The sequence below is a fragment of the Notolabrus celidotus genome, chromosome 24 (assembly GCF_009762535.1).
Source record: "Notolabrus celidotus isolate fNotCel1 chromosome 24, fNotCel1.pri, whole genome shotgun sequence".
Lineage (NCBI taxonomy): Eukaryota > Metazoa > Chordata > Actinopteri > Labriformes > Labridae > Notolabrus > Notolabrus celidotus.
The window spans coordinates 6,814,856-6,838,585 of record NC_048295.1 but is presented as its reverse complement, the minus strand read 5'-3'; the positions used below and the strand labels follow the sequence as shown (position 1 = coordinate 6,838,585).

The window sequence follows — 23,730 nt, the reverse complement described above, 5'->3', positions numbered from 1 at the left end:
CTTTGTTGCCGTGATGACATGGTATTCTCTCCATCTTAAAAATCTAATCAGGTAGGGTTTAGGTGAGCTGATGAATGACTTTGGGGTTAATTTAGTGTAACCCCAATTTCAAAAAAGGTAGGACACAAAAACAGAATGGAAGTGTTTTGAAGTCATTTTAAACCTAAATTAAATTAATCTGGAGAAATCTATCAACTAAAGGGACAAGGACAAGCACTGCATTCAAATCAGACATGACTCTGTAGTGGAAGTCATTGCATGGGCTCAAAGTCACTTTCTAAAATGACTGCTTGTGAACACAGTTTGTTGTTGACATCAACATCTAAAAGATAACATTCATTGTGAACCGGCACCACTTACCAGGTCTGCTCAGCTTCCTTGCTGGGCCAATCAAGCCGACACATGTTGACGACAGTTGCATTGCTGACAGTTCCGTTGCGGACAGTTCCATTGCCCTTAGGGAAAGTCACTATGACGCTGAACACCGGATAGGGCACCATAATTAGCAGCGACAGCGCCCACGTGGCAGTGATGACGCGGTAGGCGTGGGACTTAGTCTGCCAAGACCGGGACTTCAGAGGGTTACAGATGGCGCTGTATCTCTCAAAGGCAATGGCCACAAGGCTGAAGGTGGAGATGCTGACGGAGATTCCTGCAGGAAAGAAAAGTGACACGTCTTTTAAGGTTGGGTCGATGTGGAATGCTTAAAGAAAAAACACTTTTATAAACATGATGGGGGTTTGTGTTTGGTCTGCTTTGGCACTTGTAGTGACAATTACGCCAATCAATCAACTTTCAAGTCCCCAGTTGGTAAGCTAGGTAGCTCAGCAGAGGGGTAACAGAAGTAGGATGAAGGGGGTTGCCTCTATTGGTTCCATCCAGTAGGTGTGCCAATGGAATGACCAATAACAGCCTTTGAACACGTCATGGACTGAACCCAGCTGGACTGCTTGCTTTAAAAAGGCAGCTTCTGTGTGATATGATCCAAGTCCAGAGCCATTAATTAGTGCCAATGCAGTTATACTGAGAGGCTTTTAAAAAGACATATCTGCGTGAGAGGACCCTTGTGCCTAGCCAAGGACACTGTCCCTATAAGGTTTGGCACAGGTTAAATGCCTTCCTAGATAATCCAAGGCCAATTTGCATGCATGAATATGCATCTTCTGCAGAGGGGGTGGGGCTCGCTCAGTCACCGAATAGCCTGTGATCCGAGAGTGAGCCAGGTGAGACAAATAGCATTAATAAACCTGCGCTGGTGTGACGCTTGCAGCTAAAGAAGCCTCACAGGAATTCATTCATCACACTGATCCTGTGTTCCTGCAATAAAACTGCTTAAATCAAGTGTTTGCCTGCGACATATTAATCCCCATTCATTGTTCCTCCACATACCCTGCTTTGCATTATCATTCATGGGAGGGAGTCATCATGCATACTCCTATTAGCATAGTGCAACTCAATCTACAGGAACCATACTGAGCGTAGGACAGCTCTACAGCTTTGTGGAGAACACTTTGTCCTCTGTGGAAACTGCCTCCAGTGAGGATCTCCTCTGCAAACCATGGATAAAATCTTTGTTTCAGATTGTTGTGAAAAGCTTTGTTATCAGGGGCTGAAACTGATCAAGAGTGGGATTTAGAGGTTTGAAACCAGGAGGAAAAGAAGAACTGTGTGGATATTCAGAGCGGGTTTTGATGTGGTGTATGATTGGAGCGAGGGAACGGCTTCATCTCATTCCTGCACGAACAGAACAAAGGAGCCGATTTGAAAAGATACTCCATTATAGTAAAAAAAAGACGTCTCGATGCCTTTCCTGCTCCCCGAGCTGTTGGAGAAACCCTGCTTTGCATTATTAAAATCATTCAGCTCCTTGCGAAAAGGGTAATTCTTTCGATTGCTGCTACATGGACATAAAACCTGACGGGACACTTCATCAAACGACGCACTTATTTGAATGGAAAGAGGTTGCTACATATTGAAACGCCAGATTAATGTTCAAGGACATGGTCTTTCAAACTGATGGTTTAGCATGGGGTCTATTACAGAGTGAGGCACACCTCCACATGGTTTGCAAATGAGAAACGTGAGGCGCACATGCTGCATGAGATTAAAGAGATGGATGCATACTGTACTCTGAAGTGTTTTTTCACACATGCACTCTTCTGTTAATATTTCTTTGCATAAGTGTCTGTCACTTTAACCAGGAATCCCTGCACGTCGGTGAGTAATCCAAATTATTTGCACGAGTATGATATGCTTAACATTGTACCGTTTTTAGACATTCAGCAAAAAATTCAGTTCAAGGGTGCAGATTTAGCCTGAAGATTAAGTTGCACGCACATACAGCGGGCGACCCGGGTTCAATTCTGGCCTGTTGCCCTTTTCCACATGCCACTCCCCCACTCTCTCTCCTACCTTCCTGCTCTATCCACTGTCCTGTCTTCTCTGACATAAAGGTGTAAAAGCCTAATGCATGCAATAAGAGCACACCTCCCCTCTCTTCCATGCGTTGTAGTCAGCTGAATTGTCAGATGATGGGACTGGGGTTAAGAGCAGCTGATGTTCTGTCAGCCAAGCTTGATTTTGTGTCCTGGCAGAAAGAAACGCCAGAAAGGAACAGCTGACTTATTAGCAGGCTTAAGCTAACATCAAAGAACTACTGTTAGGATTTCTTTCTCAGGACTCATGGTGTAAAACCTTCCTCTAAAGCACAGAGTGGAGCGGCCACCAACCTCGTTTCACAGTGCAATCCTGATTGGCCGTGACCTCTGTACACTACCCGCCAACAAAAATATCCACCCAGAGCTCCGGTGGAGCAGAAGGAGGTGGGTGTCTGGTGCAGACAGCACATGCAGATCTCGACGGTGCACCGGCACTTCGAGAGTCTTGCACAATAAGTTTCTCACACCCACGCATCTCTTTCAAGTTCAGAGACACAGAGTGACCGCATAACATCAGGGAGGGGAGGGGGACGCTTGGAGACACAGCTCTGGCTTACGATGATTGTGGAAGGAGAGAGACAGAAACGCAGAGAGCGAGAGACTCTGATTTTTCTTCAAGGGGGAGGAATAATCAAACAGAACAACAAAAACGGAACTGAAAGACTTAAATACAACACTTTTGTTACATGACAAATAAACCTCATGTAAAAGTGCTTTACAAAGCAAACAGAGACAGCAGGATTAAAAGATTAAAGCATAACAAAGAGCAAAAACATCCTTCTGTGAAATGTGGATAAATAACATCCAGGAGGAAAACTTTGCTTCCAATTAAATTCTGAAGTAATCGTTGGTTATTAGCAATTCACTCATTTGCTCTTTTCCAGGAAGTTACACGAGAAAATCAACAACAATTTTATATCTGTTTGTAGCCTTTTTGTTATGCTAAGCTAAGCTAAATTAAGTTAACTGTCTGCTTGGTGCAACTTCAAATTTTCACCAGTAAAAACTACCACATAGCAGTTAGCATAGCACAACTTTTTCCATTGTTTTGTAGTTCCTGTGCCAACATTTTTGGAAGGCTGTTGCTAGCTTAAAATGAAAAAAAGATCAAATATTTCTCATAAAACAAAAATGTTCAATTCCAACATTTGATGTGTGGTCTTTGTACTATTTAAAATAAAGTACAGAGTTTGAATGATTCTTAAACCATCATACTTTGTTTTAATCAATATTTTACATCACTTCTTTAGAATTGGGGTGTAAATGCTATGAATGTTACTGCGTTTTATGTTACTGACTGTGCTCCTGGAACATATGTGTCTGTCTTACTTATTCTGAACATCCATTCAAGGGTAATGTTCAGACAGCAGTACTAATCCAAGCTTCACTCCCTGACATTTACCAGCATTGGGCTGCTAAGCTAATTACTGGCCAGCTAACCAACTAAATGCTGACATTTCCCCCCTGTGCTTTATCCTCTCTTCTGGGGATGAAAAAAGAGAGGCTCTAATCCCTTTTCTTGCTCATTAAAGCCGAGGCGAGCGCTGCTAGATAACTGGCTTGTGAGCAAAACTGTGGAGTTCAAACGTGGAGGGTATCTCAAACTGGGAGAGGAGATTTGCATTCCTCGGCTGAATATGCTGGCTCAGTGTTAGCTTACACCTAATTCTTTAAGTGTTCGGCGTTATGCTGCCCTACAGGAGCCTGACATTACAACATGGAGTAAAAGTGTTCGAGTTGCCAGACGCCCTTGCAGCAAGTTTCATCTGAGTTTGCTCAAAGCATAAAAACACGGATTCTGATACATTATGCAGACTGCGCCTCGGGCTGACACAGCTGGTAGATTGTTTGTAATTGCATCATACGACCACTGATAAAACAAACATGGGAGCACAAATGTGACAGCACACACACTCAGAATATTACAACATTGATCTTGCCGAAACAGCTCCGAGGCTATGATTCACGGTTATCCGCCGGATGGATGAATGAATGGATTGAAATGAGGATAAATGGTGAATATATGTCGAATGGATGAGTTCACAAAGCAGAGAAGAGTTGGCAGGGAGAGTATGACACACAATCAATGGGCGAAGATCGTCTCAATGATCTTCTGTATTGATCGGTTTGGGTTGATTGAGGGTCTTGCCGATGGAGAGCTCAAATCAGACACCCAAGGGAGGGATGATTGATACAGGTTTTTATAAGAAGAAGAAGACGACGCTCTGTCGATACTTGGTGATTAGTTTAAATTATATTTTGTCCTAAGTAATCAAATTCAGGGTTTTCACATATCCAAGAAAAATGGTCTTGAAGGCAGGACATCCGTACATCTGCATGATATGGATGTTTTGTGCCAATCACCAGATTTGGACTGCGAAACACTACATCAAGCAACCAGTCCAATTGGGCCAAGCTTCCATTATGGGAGGGCACCAAATGAGATCTTGGGAGAGTCGTTCATGAAGTGTACTGTCACCCCATATTTGGCTTACAAGTCCTGCTGGACCACATATTGGAGGTCAGCCAAAAGTAACTCGGACTGGGCAACTGGTACCTTTGGTCAATGACGCAACAGATCACATGTCTTACTCAATATGTTAGGTCACTGCTTTGGTAATGTAGCCCCACTTTTTACTTCCTCTTCAGAAGGCACAGCATTTAAGGAGGAAGTTGGAATATGGATTGTTTTGATGCAAACGGCTGCAACAATCCCCAAATAATAAAGCCAATGCATACAGGACTCTTTGTTGCCTCTGATAGAGCCCTCAAAATAGACAGAGAGCAAAGTTGATAAAGAAAAAAGATCGTTTAAACGTCTCCCTGAGAGCGTGCTGCAGAGAAAATACACGTCTTGTCCAACGAGCAACACGCTGAAAATGCCTTTAAACTGTTGCATCATTGGGGAAACCAGCCAAGCTCTGGGTCCAGCTGAAGCGGCGATGAATGAGTCTGGTTCATCTTGACAGGTTGTTTGATGATGAAACAGATAACGAAGCAATGAACCGAGCCCTGTGGTACGTACAAATGAGTGCTGAATCCCATCAGTGATGCAAATTGAGGGTGGTGACAACCGATAATTACCTGCTCTAACTTATACAGAAGTGTATCTGGGATGCACCCAGAAAAGTAGGTTAGTCCACTTGGACTATTGATCACATGAGCCAGAGACCATCTGGCAGGAACACCGTATTACAACTGCAAAAAAAATAGTGCAAGTTAATTGCATTTAGACTATTATTTTCATAATTGAGGGCAACATGAACTGTCACTTTTTTCAACTTGGAAAATTAGTTTTCTTAAAAAAGAAATGTCAAATAAGATTTAATTCTTGTGGAGTGAATCGGTTGGTTCAACCTCTCAACCTTTTCATGAATTTAGATAAAAAGTCCATTCATTCCATTGTATTTTTAATATTTTATATATTTTGGTTAGCTGAGGTAAAAAGAAGCATTCATCATATTTGCTGTGACGGATGTCCTTTTCAATATTCCCACATTAAAAAGGCGACAGGGAATCATGAGTTCACTTTGTGGTTAAACTAATCTGGTACTTCTACCTGGACTGGAGGGAAAAAACTACCCATAAAGCATCAGACAAAGCATAAGAAGAAAAGTTTATCTTATTATTTTGAGTCCGAGGTCCCGGCCCTGCTGCCCTCCTGCTTCTTATCACAGCTCAGAGAGCTCCATAATTGAAAACGAGATTCAGCCTTGCCCGCTCTCACACATGGTGCATAGCATTTCTGACACAATAATAGGATTGTGGCCCTCACCATTCAGCCGCTCTCCTCAACCATTCAGAGCTCAAAGGGACACAAGTTGACAAGTATTGCAGCGGATCTCGCTTTCCCTTCCGTCTCCTGTGCTCGGGGATTGACTCAGCTCCTCACGTGGCACCCTGACTCTGGCCTGATGGGAGCCGGCTCATCGCTAAGTCACACTCTGAGGGATGTGTGACTGTTCAAGCACTTCCGGCAGGACAGTTACCTTCTGATGGGTAGAAATCAAGCTCCGGAGGAGAGCGGTTTTCTTGGAAATGGAGCAATTTTTAGCCGTAATGGGTCTCCTGATCGGCCAAGGAAAAGGCGAGGGTCCTCTTTTGGGATATTAAAAAATGTGGCTTTCAAGGCTGTCCCTGAAAATCAGATTTATTCAAACTTCTTTTTGATCCTGTCAGCTCTGTTTAGCATAATGAGGCAAGTTAGGTTGGTATTAGGGGAAAATAGGACTTATGCAGTGGAAGTCACTGCATGGGCGGAAATTCCAAGCATACAAAACATACATTTTCCTTTTTTCCTTCCTTTCTTTGGATCAAAGTTTGACATTCTTTTTGGAAATCATGGACACTGAAGACGCCAAACCACATTCAGCATGTACTACAACAGCATGGCTCAGTAGTAGAAGAGTCCAGTTGCTTGAAAAAAAAAAAAGAAAGACAACATGTTTCCTCACCCATAAGGTACGAGATGGCCTTGCACATGGTGCCCCCGAAGATGAAGTCATTCAGGATGTTGGGGATTAAGGTGAAGGGCATACAGAAGATGGCCATCATGAGGTCACTGAGCGCCAGCGACAGCAGGAAGCAGTTGGTGACCGTCCGCATGCGCTTGTTCAGCATCAGGACCAGGATGATGAGCAGGTTGCCGACGACACTCAGGAGGAAGATGAGCACGTAGAGGAGGATGCGGAACGAGTCCATCTCTGATAGAGAAACGGAAATGAGATAATTAATTATCATATTCAAAATAGCAAAACCAAACCTTCATCCTGTTGCATTGTCTTGTAATCATTCTTTCAACCTCAAATTTCATAGAAGATATTAAAATAAGACTGTAAGTGAAAAATGAAAGTAATCCAAATAACATCAATACATGAAATGAACAAACAGTATCAGGCTGTTCACCTGGGAAATAAGACTCAGTGCACATAAAAACAACAAAGTCTATTATGAGACTTCACATTATCAACATCTTAAATTAAGCCAGTGTCAATATTTTCCTTTCTCACCCTCTGAGCCGAGCGATAATTGAAATGATAATATTGACAGAAGACGATGAAGACAAACAACTTCATCAGTGCCAAGCAGACTGTGCCGGGAGGTGAGCTGGGAATACATTTCAAACTGGAAAAACAATGTGGGAAATTAAACCGCCATGATTTACATCATCATAATCATCAATGTGTTTGTCTCCTCGCTGTTTTGAAGGTTTAATTCAAAGAGCGATCCAAAGAGACGATGACACAGGGGCGGAGCAAAGGAGGGCAAAGGGGCCTTTCATGGCGTCACTCTTCAGGAGTTAGGGTACGTTCAAACTGCAAGCAGCAAAGTACCTATACCTAGGGATGTCACCTCTCCCTCATGTTGAAACCATTTATTAAAAGAAAAAGGTGATTGATATTTGTCTGATTAAAACCATGTGTGGCTTTCTGGATTGGCTATTTGTCTATGGAGAGCTTTTAAAAAACCACAAGTGCAAACCGCCCCTAAGCGCTATAAAACGACCACACGGGACACAGAACAACCATAAAAAGATTAAAAAAACAACAACAGTTAGGAAGCAGATGGGGAACCACAGAGAGCCTCAAGACACCAACAAAATATCCCATAATCATGACAGAGGCTTTAAACGATTATATCAAGAAAGACAGAAAACAAACAACAAGAGACAGAAAACAAACAGTATCATATTGTTCAGCATTCATAGTGCCTTCCCAAATGTGTATTTACCCCGTCTTTTGAGTGGAGAATGTGGTGTCCATGATTTCCAAAAAGAATGCCACATTTTAATTGGTCGAATGAAGTTGCGGGCATTTCTAAATCATCTGTATATATAGTTCCCTCTTTGCATTGTAGAGTTTTAACCTGCATTTGTGGATGCAGTGACAAACTGTTCACCAACAGTGGTTTTTGGAGGTAATTTTCAGCCCATGCGGCGACTTCCACTACCTGTCTGTTTTTGGTAAAATGCAACGATTTCTACTGATTAGCTGAATCTTTTAGTGATATTATGAACTGCCAATGATGAAATCCCCAAATTCTTTGCATTTCACTGAGGAACATTGGTGCAAAAATGTTGAACCATTTGCTCACGCAGTCTCTCACAGACAGGTGAACTTCTATCCGATCTCAGCCTCTTAAAAATGCCCCTTTTACACCCAGTGATGTTACTAACCTGTTGCTAATTAGCTAATTAGTTGGGAGATGATTATTCAGGTTTTTTTAAGCATAACTTCTTCAGTGTTTTGTTGTCCCAATCTCAGCTCTCTTGAATGACTATGCAGGGATTAGAAAAGGTTCCTAAATTCAAGCCGCCTGAAAAACTAAAAATAAAGCAGACCTCTAAAGAGAGTGTTTCACATGGTTTCAATCTTTCAGCACAGACATACAGCTGAGCATCAGTAAGAGCAGGACAGTCCGGCTAGAGGCTTTTTGGGATGCTCTCTCCACTCACACCAGCCTGTCACAGCGAATCTGTTCGAGTATGAGAGTATGAAACAGGACAAGGTCGGGGCAGGCCGTGTGCTGCTCTGACTGAGTCCTCAGATTCAAGACAGCGACATGGGACAAGTCTGCAGCGGGGCCTGGATCACCTTGAAGGCACACACACGCACAGACTTTATGACGAGTCGAATCAGGACACAAATGGTGTCAGAAGTGGAGGTAGTTATTTTAGATAAGGTGGGTATTGACAAGGACCTCACGAAATGACACGAATCACAACGCACAATTAGCTTTGTTTGGGACGCCTGACTTTGATACAAACACATGATAACGAGTGACAAGTTGTCGTATTTTAAAAATTTAACATTGTCCTCCCACTCATGACCCCATGGCATGATCTCATCTCTTAGTGCCCTCAAATTTCAAAACACTTCAGAAACATAATAGTGAGTTGTTTTATTCATAAGATCCCTACATATTTGCTGTACTCTTTTTAATTAGTTGTCAGAAATTCAAATGTGGTAATTAGCAATACTGCTCATTTGTGCTCTGTTGCTTCAAATTCTTCTGCAATGCTAAATTTGAAAGTGAAATTAATAATAGAGTTGCATTGTTTTGATGCTTTCTTTCCTCTGATGGATGTGGTAATTAATTGGGTATGCATTTGTTTTGTTGCCACTTGAAAATCAGCCACAAAGCTATCAGTGACACAGCCACAAAATGTTAAATAATGTTAAAAAAAAACAGTGAAAATAATGAAGTCTGTTTGTAAAGTGTTTTTCTCCACACAAAGACACAAATATGGAGAGTGAATCTGGCAGAGCTGCAATCCTGCTATCCTCCTGTGAAACAGTGAAAACATCCACACCGGTGACGCCATTTTTACTCTTTGCTAGCTTGTAGCTGCGCTTGTTCGTCTTCTCTAGCTAGTCGCATACCGCCACCTACTGTTTAAAAATGTCACAACAGGCCCCGCCCCTTCACTAACACGTATATCGTCATGTTTTTAGGGCCCTGTCAGTCATGGGCCCTTAGAATCATGCTAACACTTCATATCGTCAATATATTAAAGCAAAAACATCCATACAGGATTTAAATATATGAACCAAAGCTGACCAGGTGGATTGAGTTTGATCGACACCACAGCAGTACCTGACAAATGCATAATCAGCACTTCCTCGCGAGGCCTCTGACACAAACACAAAGCGGGCTCGGCAGCTCCCATTGTGTCGGGCTTTTGTGCAGCCGAGTGAAAATGGAATTATCTATTCATTGAGCGGCAGAGGTATGTACGCTCCCCTGAGCGACTGCGGGACAATCCACTTTGGCTCCTTCGGCTCCCTCAAGCGTGACAGCTGAGTTCAAAAATCCGCCAGCGTCTATAAATACATCACAGGTAAGAGAGTGGCGTTCACCTCCGAGACACGGGGAAACATTTTAACCATGAGCCTGGATTTTGAGAAAACTGCAGCTTATGTCAGGGGCCTTTGGATCTGATAACTTAACCTCCATAATGCTGGGATGCAACACGAGCAGTCTGTCATATGGAAGGGGAAGTAATTTGAAAGCTTCGTCAACTACAGGCAGCAACTTTGATGGAGCTGGATGTAATCTGGCTTCCTGATTAACTCTCTATAAAAGTCGTTAATGAGCAGTAACCATCTCAAAGGTGACTGAGGCGCAAGAGTAAGAGCCAACGCTCTGAAAAATCCTCTCAATAACAGCATGGCTATGAGGCTGTATTTCATCCCAAGCACTAGTAAGATGATGAAACGCTCCAATTTGGTATAAATTACAGTCAGCCCTGTTCAAATCTGATGTTATTGCTTATTATAAGTGAGCAGAGCCTTTGGAAGGAACTTGTGTGGCGATAAACATGTCAGGAAATGAGTCCTGATCTTGTGGGAGTTGGAGACTAACTGATTTTTTCCAAGTAATATCAAAGTCATATCATACTTTCACTCAGAAACATTTTAAAGGGATGGTTCTGAATTATTTTAGTAGAGTTGTATGAGTTACAAGTCATTAGTAAATGTGCTAGCCACAATGGATGGCGGTCAGCTCCGCCCCTTCAAGCTTGGCGACAGTTCTGCAATACAAACCGTTTACTAGCTTTAATACACAAATTTGAATGCACATCACATAACTCTGCCGCAATGTGAGAGAAAATCAATTTAATTTCCCAAAGCACAAGTCCGTCCAACATTTCTATTTGTTCCTAAAAAGCAATAACATCCCATTTCCATCCAAACGCATGAATCTGGCAACATCTCCCCACACGCAAGACAATATCCTCCAACACCTGATTTGATGATATCCTCACTCTGAGTCAACACAATCAATCTTCCAAACTCTTCATGAAGCTCAAACACTTGTCTGCGCCCTTTGCTGTAATTTACCTTCTATGGTGTTTCAAATCACTTTTACCCAAAGGGTAAAAGAACCTGGACGTAAATATTTGTTCCTTTTCACCATTAACGGCTGGTATTTGTGCGCCGCTTCATTCTCAACGAGTAAACACTTCAAACTGTGAGTACACCACTACAGTCATGCTTCCTCCGGCCGTGTCCTCAGAGTGGACGACTGCTCTGAATGCCTGATGTGTGTCCACAGCACCAATAAATTACTTTTTCACTTCTCAGAGCGCTTAATAGCTCCGGCTTTAATCCTTATTATTCTTTCGCTGGTTGAAGCAGTAAATCAGATGCTGTGTCTTTTTTAAATTACGCTGGAGACTTGACAGCATTATGTGCGTCCTGACAGATTCAATCAAAAGATAGAGGTTGCTTTTGACCTCTTCTTCACGCTCAGTCCGATCACAATAAAAGAATAGACGATGAGTCGGGTGGATTTCACCTTGTGTTAGGCTGTGTGCTCCACACATGACCGCACTGCGTTAACAGGTCCCAACAAGTGGCGGCAAATGAGTCCTTTGACAGCAATTTGGTATCGTGCTCAATGTCCAGTCACCGTGTTGCATATTATCAATCCAAACGAAGCATGAAACTGTTACAGTCAGCACAATTACACTCCGTTTTTCCACGATCGAACCCCAAGGGAGATGAGTATTGATCCTACCGTGACTTGGGAATTTGTTCTGAGGGCCCTTGTTTGTATTATACCGCCGAGCTCAGCATATCTTCGATTGCCCACAAGGCCTTGACAAGTTCGTTAGCTTGTGGTGCCATTTATTCCTCCTTTCTCTCCTCATTAGAAGAGCTGTTCTGATACTGAGACAAGCATCTGAAGGGGATTGGATACTCCCGAAAACAGGACCGGGCACCAACAAGAGAGACAGTCTGGGTGCATATTTAATGCTGTGAATCATTAGCTCTCAATTAACTCAACAACAGCCAATGTACCTCCAATTTTGTAGGTAGCAGAACTGGTTTTAGGTGGGGAGAGCACACCTCACTTCTCTTTAATGTGCAGGGAGAGCAGCAGCAAAGATCTACCAGGGTACAAGACAAAGCTAGCATCAGTGACGATACTTACGACACTGGTAAATTCAGACACAGCAGGAAAGGAGTTGCTGGTTTGCCAAGTGGCGTAAAGAGCAGCTGATGCTCTGTCGGCCGAGCTCTGTCGTGGCCTGCAATAAGTAATATTTGGTGGTATGGCTCTGTTCTGGGAGCTCCCTGCCCTTCCACACATCTATGTGGAATGCAAAAAGCCTGAAGTGGGGAGGGCACACCTCACCTCTTTTTCATGTGCATATGAAAAGTGAAGGCAGGGAGAGCAGCAGCAAAGACTATGCCAAGTACAGAACAGAGTGGGCTTCAGTGACATGACTAATGACACTGGTAAAATCAAACATAGCATAATAGGAGGAAGTGGGGGGCAAAGCTGGTGTTAAGAGCAGCTGGTGCTCTGCCTGCCAAGTTTGACTTCATGGCCTGCCTGAACTAAGACTGCTCAATTTCTTATATGTTGTATTGTATGTAATTTTTAAACTGGTTTTGAATCTGCACTTTGCATCAGGTGGTTTTAAATTCAAGTGACACAATCAGGGAGGCAAATGGTGCAAAAACATCTCCACTCATTTACATACTACAGTGAAAACATTAACAGTCATGTATCATTCATTACAAGAAAATGGAAAACTTGAGAAGGCTGTAGGAAGCATGGTACAATAAGCTTGATTGCAGATAGCTCGTGTACAGTAGGTGTGAACTCGTTTCTATTTTAAGTAAAGCATTTGGCACTAAGAGAGTCACTGCACTGCAGAATTTCCTCCGGGTGACAGATTCAGTAAATCTCTGTTCAGTCTTGTGTCTCTGCGAACACAATGACAAAAGGAGGCAGATGCCTGCCAACATTCGACCGACAGGCTGCATGCTAAACTGTAAATTTCATTCCCACGGTGTCCTGGTTTCCAGTAAAGTGTGCATGATATCTGATTTGACATTGTGTCTGAAGATGTTTCAATCAAACAGTATTAGATGCGTTGTGTGAATGCAACAGGGTTTTCCTCAAAGTCTAGTGTTTTATGGGGTTTTTGTTCCAGACAACTACGACAAGGTCAGGATCTAAATCATGTTTACAGCACATAAAAGGGGTTAGGTTTAAACGGCCACAACACCTTGTTCAAGGTTGAGATGGACAACAGAAGGAGTTACTACAAACAAATCAATACTGCTGCAGTACAACAATGCTGACAGTTTTAGCATTTCTGTGATGGTACAACCAGCAAGTTTGCTTAACTTTCAAACCAATTATTACATAGCCCCTCCCTTTCTTCGGCCTCCTTGTAGCCAAGACTTCTTTTTTCTTTGCGCTAACTCAATTAGCTAGTTAGCCTACAAAAAAAACTAAAATAAATTGGTATTATATATCGGTTAATCGTCCGTTAAACAACTATTTCCTGCATGTCATCCCCCACTCTCCACGTTTCCTGTCTCTCTTCAGCTGTCCTATGAAATAAAGGCAAAAAAAGTCCTCCAAAAAACATGGCTGACCACAAATTAAGTTCCCTCTTGCTTAAATGAACCTCTTTTCTTACTTTTTAATTGCTGTAAAGCTAACTCAGGTAACCGATAAACATCATCAGGTGTTTGGACCCTCGCTTGCTGATATTGATTAAATCAGACTCCCCTTGTTGGCTTCAGTGCAGTATCACTGTACAACCATCAGTAGCACAACAAATCTATTAAAAGGCCTGCACCTTAAGGGATTCCCCTTTCTAATTTAACATTCAGCCGAGGCGTTTGCCACTTGATTCCAATAAATCACCATGTAAACAAGCTAACACTGAGGCAGCAATGCTACCAAAGGGGAAACAAAGCAGCGCAATGACTAATTGGGTTTTCTCTGGACCAAGGGTGCTAACTTACAGCTCATGCATCCCACGACGGTTTGATTTCCTCGACTTGAATGGTTGCACCAAGGTTAAAAAAGCCTCGTAAAATCCCTCTGTTCTTGCTTTGCTACCTGTTCAAGGCCTGAAGAGGAGAGTCACGTGACTAAGGATTAACCGAGAGTGAAATGAGTCCCTGGTCGTATCCATTGAGTCAAACTGATAACGCACAACCTCATCACACTCCGAGCCCTCGCCTCCCTTCATCCTCGGTCTGCAGCCAGTTAATAAAGCTGGTGTGCAGATGGAGGACGTTACAGCTCAATACAGCTCTTGCATGGTCGAGAAGGTGCTGCACGTGTTTGAGGGCATCTTGATTTGTGCGGTGACACTCTATTGCACCAAAATGCACCTTCACAGAGCGTGTCTGAGTGTATATATATATATATATATGTATATATATATATATATATATATATATATATGACATATCTATTTTGTTTTTATTTCTAATGTCCTAAAAAAGTACACTTGCCTACATTGTTAAAGTTGATTTTCTTTACACAATATAAAAATTAAATTAAAGAGGAAAGCCATAATCTGGTATTGATTCCTCTTGTTGAATTTATGCGAACAGCAGGATTTTAAAGCAGCTCATTATCATGAACAGAGATGCTCAGAATATTTTGTAGACTTAGTCCCTGCGTGCGTGCTGCTCGCTCCGACTCACCAGGTCGCTTCGAATGTTTCCAATTATTTCATCTGATTACCATGATCATGTTCTGACAGACATCCCCGTGTACACACCCAAAGGGGAACGAGCGGCTCATTCCTTCAACAAGACACCCTGCTGTAGAAATTGGTTGAATATTAGAACCTCCTGATCCGTGCCCCCTGCAGGGACAAGTTTCAGAGCGCAGGGTGACTGGTTGGTCTGAAAGCGGTGTTCATTTAATGCTTATGAGCTCCACTTCATGATAACTTATCTCACACAGACTCAAAAGGACGGAGTGTGCTCAGCAAAGTGTCACTTTGAATCATCTGGAGGAGCAGCAAGCGGCCACAGCCCAGCCTCAAGGTGCAGCTACAGATGTTGTTCCGCATAAGCAGCACCCCCCCCCCCCCCATCCACCTCCACCTCCTCTCCCCTCCAGTCTGAAGTGAGCAGCTCTCCGGAGTCCTAAAAGATTACTGTAATGTGATGCGTGTCAGATGTTGTGTTTTTGTGCTGCAGGAGTTCCACAGCTGCTCTTTTAAATGTAGCGGGGAAACATTGCCGACAACAGATGGAAGGAAACAATCGGTGTTCTCCAGAATTAACATGTAAATACAGAGCCGAGAGGGTGTGATTTTTATGTGGTGCATATAATAGAACAGCTGTTACTATTTCCCTTTTTTTTTCTTCATATTTTGGCAGAAAGGCGTCATCAAACATATGCCGAATAAACCTTTACATGCCAAAGCAACAAGTCATCCAAGGACAAGCCAATGTATAACACTGGATTGCTTACACAAGTGTAAACTTAAAACGTACGATTTTCAAAAGCAAGTTCTTATATATATACACTGGCGCAATTTTTTCCAATTATTTTCAACTGGGTTTTGTGGATGTTAAATCTCAAAAACATCACATATTATATTATCATTGGAAAAAGGAAGTCACACTGAATCCAAAAATGCATGTATCATGTCTATGCGTTATAATTTGACAAAGTTATGCCAAGGAAAAAAGAGGTGCGATTTTGAATTGCTGCGCTGCAAACTGCTGCTTAAACTAATGAGCCAAATTCGTACACCAAACAACTTTGTATTGTTGTCTAATGATCTGTAAACTTTCAAAGCCCTGATCAAGTGTCCCACAACTTCCTGGAGTCTCACAGTTTCTATAGAATCTATAAGAACAAGAGGAAGGATAGGAAACAAGTGAGGTGGGAGGGGTGGTCGGTGTAATGTTGCGCCATATTGAGCGCAACAATTGTTTGACATATGATCAACACTCCTGGGTCGATTAGATAAACGTTGTGTAACAGGATGATACATAAAGGGCTTAACTTAAAGCATCTCTCACTTAGTCTTTAAATGTTTCCGCCTCCCTTCCTTTTAAGGTGTTTTACAACTCAGCACATAGCTATAACCCTGACTCATTAAAGCTACTATAAGGAGTTTTCAGCTGGTTACAAAACACACTGAAAGTAGCACCAGTGCCTCCATATGTCCTAATGTAGCAAACAAGACTATTACAGCAGTCAGGTACTGAATCAACTGGGAAACATCTGCTGGATTTTCAGAATAAAATACACCGTATTGACCCTAGATCGTATTTCACTGAACTACAACAACAATAATGGGCGGAGCCAGGTATAAAAGGTTCTCTACTGTCACTGCCCCCTACTGGCCTGGTGCCCAAACAGTTGCATAATTAACAAACAACACATCAGAATTCAATAAATACTTCTCATTTTTTACAATTTTTTGTAAACTGAAATTGCAAAATACAATAAATAGTAGCTTCTTCTAAATAAAATATTAAATTTTGATTTTAGAATATATAGAAAAAGTTGGACAAAGAGTCCTTTTTTTTTTTTTTTTAGCATTTTCTGACTTTATAAACCAAAAGGGTAATTTTCATTCCTACAATTTTCATTTTAACACTATTTGTACTCCAGAAATATGTACACACACTTCATACATTTTCCTTCATAGAAATATATTTGTTCAAGCATCTCTAATGTAAAGATTTTCTGCTTTTTTTTAGGTTTCTCTTTTTAAAATAACTGATGAAATTTAGTTTTTTTAAATACAAATTCTGCAAAAAGAGACATTTAATAATACTGCATTGGTCAAGCTAGATTTTAGTGTTTTTAATTTTTTTTTTTTAAATATGTAATGACTTATTACTATGGAATCACAAATAACAGATTTTTTTGTGTGTGTTTAATTAATTTTTGCTTAAAATTTGTGATTTTTTAACATTTTTCTACACATTGTTTCAACCAGGTGTGAACGTTTCTTTTTTATAAGGTCAAGTGAAGAGGATGACAAACAGTTATAATTCTAAGTGGAAGGGGATGTTTGGGCTTTGATTTACCATCACTGTATCCACATAATAACAATACAGCTGCTTAATGAGGCTCCACTGCAGAGAAGGAATGGGTCCACTGAGGATTGAGTGAAATTAAATAATAAGCCCATTTGCTTTTGTCACCTCAGCAGTGCGTGAGGACGAGAATGAGATCCGTCTACAGGACATTTCTCTTGGTCAAACACGACACATGCCCCGCTGTGTTTGATTGCTCTCTGGGTATTTGATGATGGAGCCTGAATAAGGTCAAAAGAAGAAATGCAGCACAGATTTAGAGATGGGCGTGAATTATTTAGCAGGAGAGGACTTAAAATTTTCTCCATACTGCAGCAGTGGAGAAAGAAAAACTATTAAACAAGAACTCTCGCCCCCGTTCTGACTTCATTACCAAGTCAGCCCTCATTTTCCACTGCTGTCCTGATAGCAGGCGAGGCTCAGGAGCCTTATCTCCTCTGGTGTGGGGTTTCATCTCAACTGTTAGCAAGCAATTTCAGAATCCAGAAAGATAAACATAAACAGCTTCACTCACTGCTCAGGGAAACACTGCTGCTCATCCCGAATAGGCATTACTGATGGAAGGAGATGCGGCTGTATATTCGGCAGCTGGTGATTGATCGCTCACAGTGAGGATGAGTTACTTGACTTGGACTAAACTCCTGATAGTAAATCATTTTATGCTAAACGCAGGAAGTAGAAAAATGATGAAGGCAGTGATGGTTAGAAGGCAAAAGTGCATCCAGGGAAGTAAATTACATTTTAAAGCAGGTAATCTGTCATAGTTGGCAGTTTGTAATTAGAGGCACACAACATTAGGCTTTTAAGCTCAAGTCAAAGCAGGTTAAAAAAAATACAAAGAGGCTTTTAATTTGAAGGATTTCTTTTGGTAGTTACATGTTTCTTGAAAAGGCTTTTATTTTGCAAAATGAAGGCTTTTAGGCAGGTTAAAAAAATTACAGAGGCTTTTAATTTGAAGGATTTCTTTGGTAGTTTAATGGTTTTGAAAATACTTTTATTTTTGCCAAATTAAGGCTTTTAAGCAGGTTCAAAATTTACAGAGGCTTTTAATTTGAAGGACTATTTGGTGTTGAAATGTTTTTTTGAAGACTTTTTTTCGCCAAATAAGGTCTTTAAAGCTGAAGTCAAAGCTAGTTACCAAATATACAGAGGAGTTAAGGTTTTTTTTGGTAGTTTATTTGTAATTTTTGACTTTTATTTTGCTAAATGAAGGCTTTTAAGAAATGACGCATCTTAAACACATTTGCAATCAAAAATTATGCGGTAAAACACCATATTTTAAATACACCTCTTCTCAGGGTTGCTTCGTGCCTATTAATACCACTTTAACAGCATTTGAAGAACCCCAGCTTGGGTCTTACCTTTGACTCTGGGTCCGGGTCTAGGGACGACGGAGCTATTCGTGCAGCTGATATTGTAGTCGGTAACTTCCATAGTGAGGTTCCCCTGCTCCACACAGCCCGACAACACCTCCACATCCGCCACACTCACGTTCACCGGCTGCAGAGCCATCCTCTGCTAATTAGGGGAGGATTGTATTGCACCTGTCCTGCACCTGTCCTGCACGCGCTGGGGGCTGGAATCAACTTGCAAGCGTCGCGTTTTTCTTCATAACAGCAGGGAAAAAAAGAGGCGTTGTAAAAACTTGGAAGAAAGCCCGAGATCAAGTGCAGTAATTAAAAAAGCGTGACACCCAGGGAGATCCTGGAAAGACTGGAGAATAACCCGAGTGAGGCAGGTTAATTACTCAGATAGGGAGGGAAACCCCTGCAATACGTGGTGCTGCGTTCACTGCTCCGGATTGAAGCTTGACTGTGAAGGAATGAAGCCGCGCTGCTAAGGCAACTGAGCAGTTCTCTCTCTCCCTCTCTCTCTCTCTCTTCACACACTCTCTCTCTCTCCTTTTCTCTTCACACACTCTCTCTCTCTATTTCCATTCAACTCACGACTGTCACTGTATAACTTAGTCAAGGCAGCTCATTGGGCCACTCACTGCCTGCAAGGTGGAACAAGTTATTCTGTGATGTTTGAAAAATGGGGTGTTTACATGTAAATTTGCAAGAAAGGCTCATTAAAGGTTAAATGTAAAGCCTTCTGGGTATGTTCTAGTTTAAGGAAAATTTGGCCCCCAGCACAAACCCCAACTGAATTATGACTCGGGTTGTTAAATTCAGGGAATTATCAAAGTTGGAAACTTACCCTGGGAATTAACAGGAATTAATGGGAGTAAAATAAAGTAGGGAACTTAAATAAAGTTGGGGAAAATCTGTCTGCTTATAACAAAACAAATATTTATGCTTGGATATGATACTTTTCCATTAAATCCCCATTAATGCCCATAATTTCCAATTTAAAATATTTCCAAAATTCCCCAGCTTAACCTCCCCTAGGAAATTTACTGGAAATTTTCCACCTCTTTGCAACCCTAATTATGACTGCTGTTCTGTTCTACTGTTTTGGTTATATTTGAGAAACCTTCAGTGTCCAATCCTCAAGGACCCCTTAACCCACCTCCAAAAGATGTCATTTTTTCCTTTCTTGAATTGAAAGTGCTTCAGAGGTTGTTTCTATCAAGCAAGAGTGTGAGAGTGTTGACATAAATTAGCATTATCTGGTGTTTGTGTGAATCGAAATAGGTATGCAAGTGCAAATTATGAACCACTTAAGATTTCAGGGTGTCATTAAAAACATCTATGAAAAACAATCTGTAATTTTGTAACACATTCATCGTCCTTCACAAGCTTTCCAATCAGTGAAGGCACAAACAAAAACATCTTGGAGAGAGAGCCTTGAGTTGCTAATAAATGTTAAAAATATGCAAGTTTAAGAAAGTGTGTGTTGTACAAAACACTGGATGATATGCCAGCTTTATAGAAGTGAAGCCAAAACACATGGAGCTCCTTCTACTGACTGGCAGCAGTGTAGCGGATAAAGTCTGCCTCCTCCATGTTAACAGATGGGACATGGGTCAATCAACCTGTCAGTACCATGTATAAGAACAGAAAAATTAGCTATTAAACCAAAACAGATTTTTGTACCAGGCTATAAACTTGTTCATTTTTGCCTTAAAATGGGCATTTTCACATGGTGTTAATGGGGTCTCAAGTGGTCACTCAAGGAACTGCGGTTTTGGCTGTACAAATTACGTAGAAGCTAATCCCTGCTCTGTACATTCTGGCTCCAAATGGTGTAACTAGCATATCTTTAAGTATGGTAAATTATCAGGATATTAGGAATTATGTTACAGATGCGGGAAAAAAAATGGGAGGCTTAAGGGGGCTCCATTAGCTTAGATCACATTTAAGGCCCTAGAAAAGCTTAGACCGGCCCTGTCTAAACGATCCTCTAGTCTTTCTCTCATAAATTTGGTTAGAACGACTCTTTCCAGCAACTTTTTCATTTTTATGTACCATTCTGTCAGATCAATACCAGAACAATCTTGTTTTCTCAACAAATGGATGCTGTTGTTTTTCTCTGCTCTTGTGAAAAAAACCTCCAGGTATCGCCCACTGTCAGAAGGTATCATCAGTGTGACAAAGAGCCACAATTCTGCAAGGTCTCGAGGTGAGAGCACCGACCACTTTTTCCCCCAAATTGTCTAGTGATCTAAAGCGGAGAACGACGCTGTGGTTGCCAATGTTTGTTTTTTCTCCCTCCATATAAAATGAGATTGCTCTTTCTCCTTATGAACGTCTTTCTCTATCTTTGTTGAAACATCTCTGTTATATTTACACTCACACCGTTTGAAATAAATTGCTTCAAAAGGAGAAAATGTCCTGGAGACTTTTCTGTAGCTGGTGGAACAACTGTTAGATTTTCCATTTGGCTGTTCGGCCACCCCGCAGGAGCACGGTGAGAGGTTCAGGGACCCCTGATGTGCACCGTGATGGCTTTGTTTACCAGAATGATCTCTTTGTGCCTCAGGGATACGTTTAGAGAAACTATACTGATGCTGTTAAAAAATGTCCGGAGGCTGTGGGGGAGGCGGGGGAGTAAGTTAGCACAGTGTGGGAGGAGAGTCTAACTATTTGTGTTTGTCATATGTTCGGTGGTTTGCTGTCAGTCCTTCTGATGGTTTTACAAGAACTGCTGCCGCTGTTGTTTCTGCTTTTATGCTGCTTTTGTGTGGGAGGTGTTTTTGAGCGCTCCAGCTTGGCTAACACATCCCGGAGTTTCTTCCACATTTTCTCAGGTAGAAACCTTCAAAGTAAACCAAAACTCTCTCTCCCTCCAGCCCTCTCTCAAACCTCCAATGCTGTGATTTCGGCAGCTGCTCGGTATTGATTTTCGCTGCACCAAGGTCTTCATATGGGTCAAGACCAGCATGTTTGATGAGAGGGGGGGACTCGGATGCTGATACTCGAGGGTGTCAGAACATCAGGCTCCGGCAGAGACGCTTTGTGAGCCTTTCACTCGGGTATGACTGAAATTCCACATGTGAAAGTCGACTGAAGCCAAGGCAAGTCAGAAAACAAGATGTGCATAGCAAGGAATGTGAGTCCAAACATTTTAAAAATTCATGGCGCCCCAGGACGGCTGAGTAATGAACACACAACAATCCTTCTCAAGGCCAAAAACAGGAGGACTGACCTTTAACTTTGGGAAATAATTTTATATATTGGATTGGCGCATGATAATATTGTGTTAACACCCTTTGGGATGATAACTACAAACTTCAACTTTTGAGAGATATTGAATTTTCTGAATGGAAGACTGGCTCATTAATCACCATGAATAAAGCCACCTTATAGGCTACTAAAAGGAAATAAAATCAATTAATTGAGATAGACACTTCTGATGGGATTATGTTACAATAATGTGTCAAATTTGAGAGTAAACATGTTTAAAACGTAGATTTAATAGCTAGTTTAACTGTTCAAGAAGTGGTCAAAAGTGGCGTTCCACAGGGTTGAAGCCTAGGACCACTAATCGTTGTGTGATGTAATGTACATAACTTCAAAATAAGTCAGTGCTTGCTTTTGGTTTCACAGGAGAACTGAAGCCCAGTCTCCTGGGTACAACTTTTGTACTTATTGAACCCATTTACTGTCAACTACCAACACGCAAACTTGACTTCCTGCTTCGTAAATACGTCACTTGACTTACGTCTTTGCTCCCGTTTAAATAACTACATCTCTCCACCTATAGAAGATATATAAAATAATCATTGCAATTGGAATACATTTACAGAGTTAAATCTCAGTGACTTTCATGTCACTGTTCCACTACCTGAAAGTTCACTCACAACCCACCGACCCATAAAAACCCCAAAGGCCCCTCAGGAATGTAAGCACTGAATACGCGACAGTAACCCTCAGCTTTGCAGACAGTCCAGATGTTGACACAGCTTCTCCTCACACCATGCACTCTCCAAGTTAACTGCATCTCATAAAACAAAGAATCCAATGCTCAAATAAACTGCCTGAGTGATCATAAATGTGAGATTAAAAATCGTCATGTAATTTGATATTTGGTTGAATGTGTCTAAATGGGTCCCAAATCAACAATCAAAGAATGTTTGACTACTTAACAGAACAAGTGATTGAATTCATTTGATATCTTCAAGAATAAAACTAACTTTAAAATGTCTTAGTGTGTTGAAGGATGATTTATGCTCACACACTTACAGCCGGGCAGATTTTGAAGACACTGAAAGCTTGTGTCTGAGTACACAAAGAATGCCGCCTCTCTCATCCAAAAGCATTAGTCCTTTCATCAATCATCATGAAGAAACAGCCTGTGAAGTGTGTTTGATTTCGTCTTACACACACACACATCCTGGGTTTGTGCAAACAGGGCGGAAGACGAGACAAGTCTTGTCTCTTCATCTCATGAGCGGCTAATAAATAGACATGATGCACATGTCAGCAGAGGACCAGGAACAAAGACCAGAGGTGCTTGTTAGCATGCAAGAATTTCACTGTCAGGGTGGAACCACAGAGAGAGCTCTGAGGAGAGGACTACGGCACTTTAACGCTAATTAATCTCAGTGGGTTAAAACTTTGGACTCTAAAGCCCTGTGGTGGTGTCGATGAACATTAATGTATGAGCTACAAAAGCACCGTAATAAGTGATAGTCGCATAATGTTAATTTACAACAGCTGACTTCAAGCAGCATTCGTAAAAAGAGAAAGCAGGTGTCATAAATCAAGACGCATGTTCACTTCCTCTTCCCCTTCAATTCAAAGGTGATGATTTACTCCCATTGATGGGCTGAATTACAATAAAGCTGTCAACATATACCTTTAAACTGTGTGCACAGGTGTTTTAAGGGCCCTGCACCTGCTCATGTATGTTTCAGGGTCGTTTAAAGTGAAATCAGCACTCTACTGACATCTGCTGGTTGGATGTGGAGTGAACACACAGACAGAGAAGTGTGACAACATTATACATCAATTTTGGTTGAACCACATTTAAATATTCAAGAAACAGAGTCTCATTACTTTAAATGTACA

The 23,730-nt window shown here is 41.5% G+C and overlaps 1 protein-coding gene across 2 annotated transcripts in view; it reads right to left on the bottom strand.

Moving 5' to 3' along the window:
* Nucleotides 1-19,099, bottom strand: part of LOC117808287 (cholecystokinin receptor-like) — a 31,052-nt gene extending 11,953 nt beyond the window's left edge. For both annotated transcript variants that reach the window (XR_004630209.1, XM_034677945.1), the window contains exons 1-3: nucleotides 18,637-19,099; nucleotides 6,893-7,141; nucleotides 361-652 (exon numbers count right to left, since the gene is read on the bottom strand). Coding sequence is in view for 1 of the 2 variants with exons in the window: in XM_034677945.1 (XP_034533836.1) it covers nucleotides 361-652; nucleotides 6,893-7,141; nucleotides 18,637-18,787 (692 nt within the window). In the remaining variant the exon portion in view is untranslated. The remainder of the gene's footprint in view (nucleotides 1-360; nucleotides 653-6,892; nucleotides 7,142-18,636) is intronic.
* Nucleotides 19,100-23,730: the final 4,631 nt, after the last annotated feature.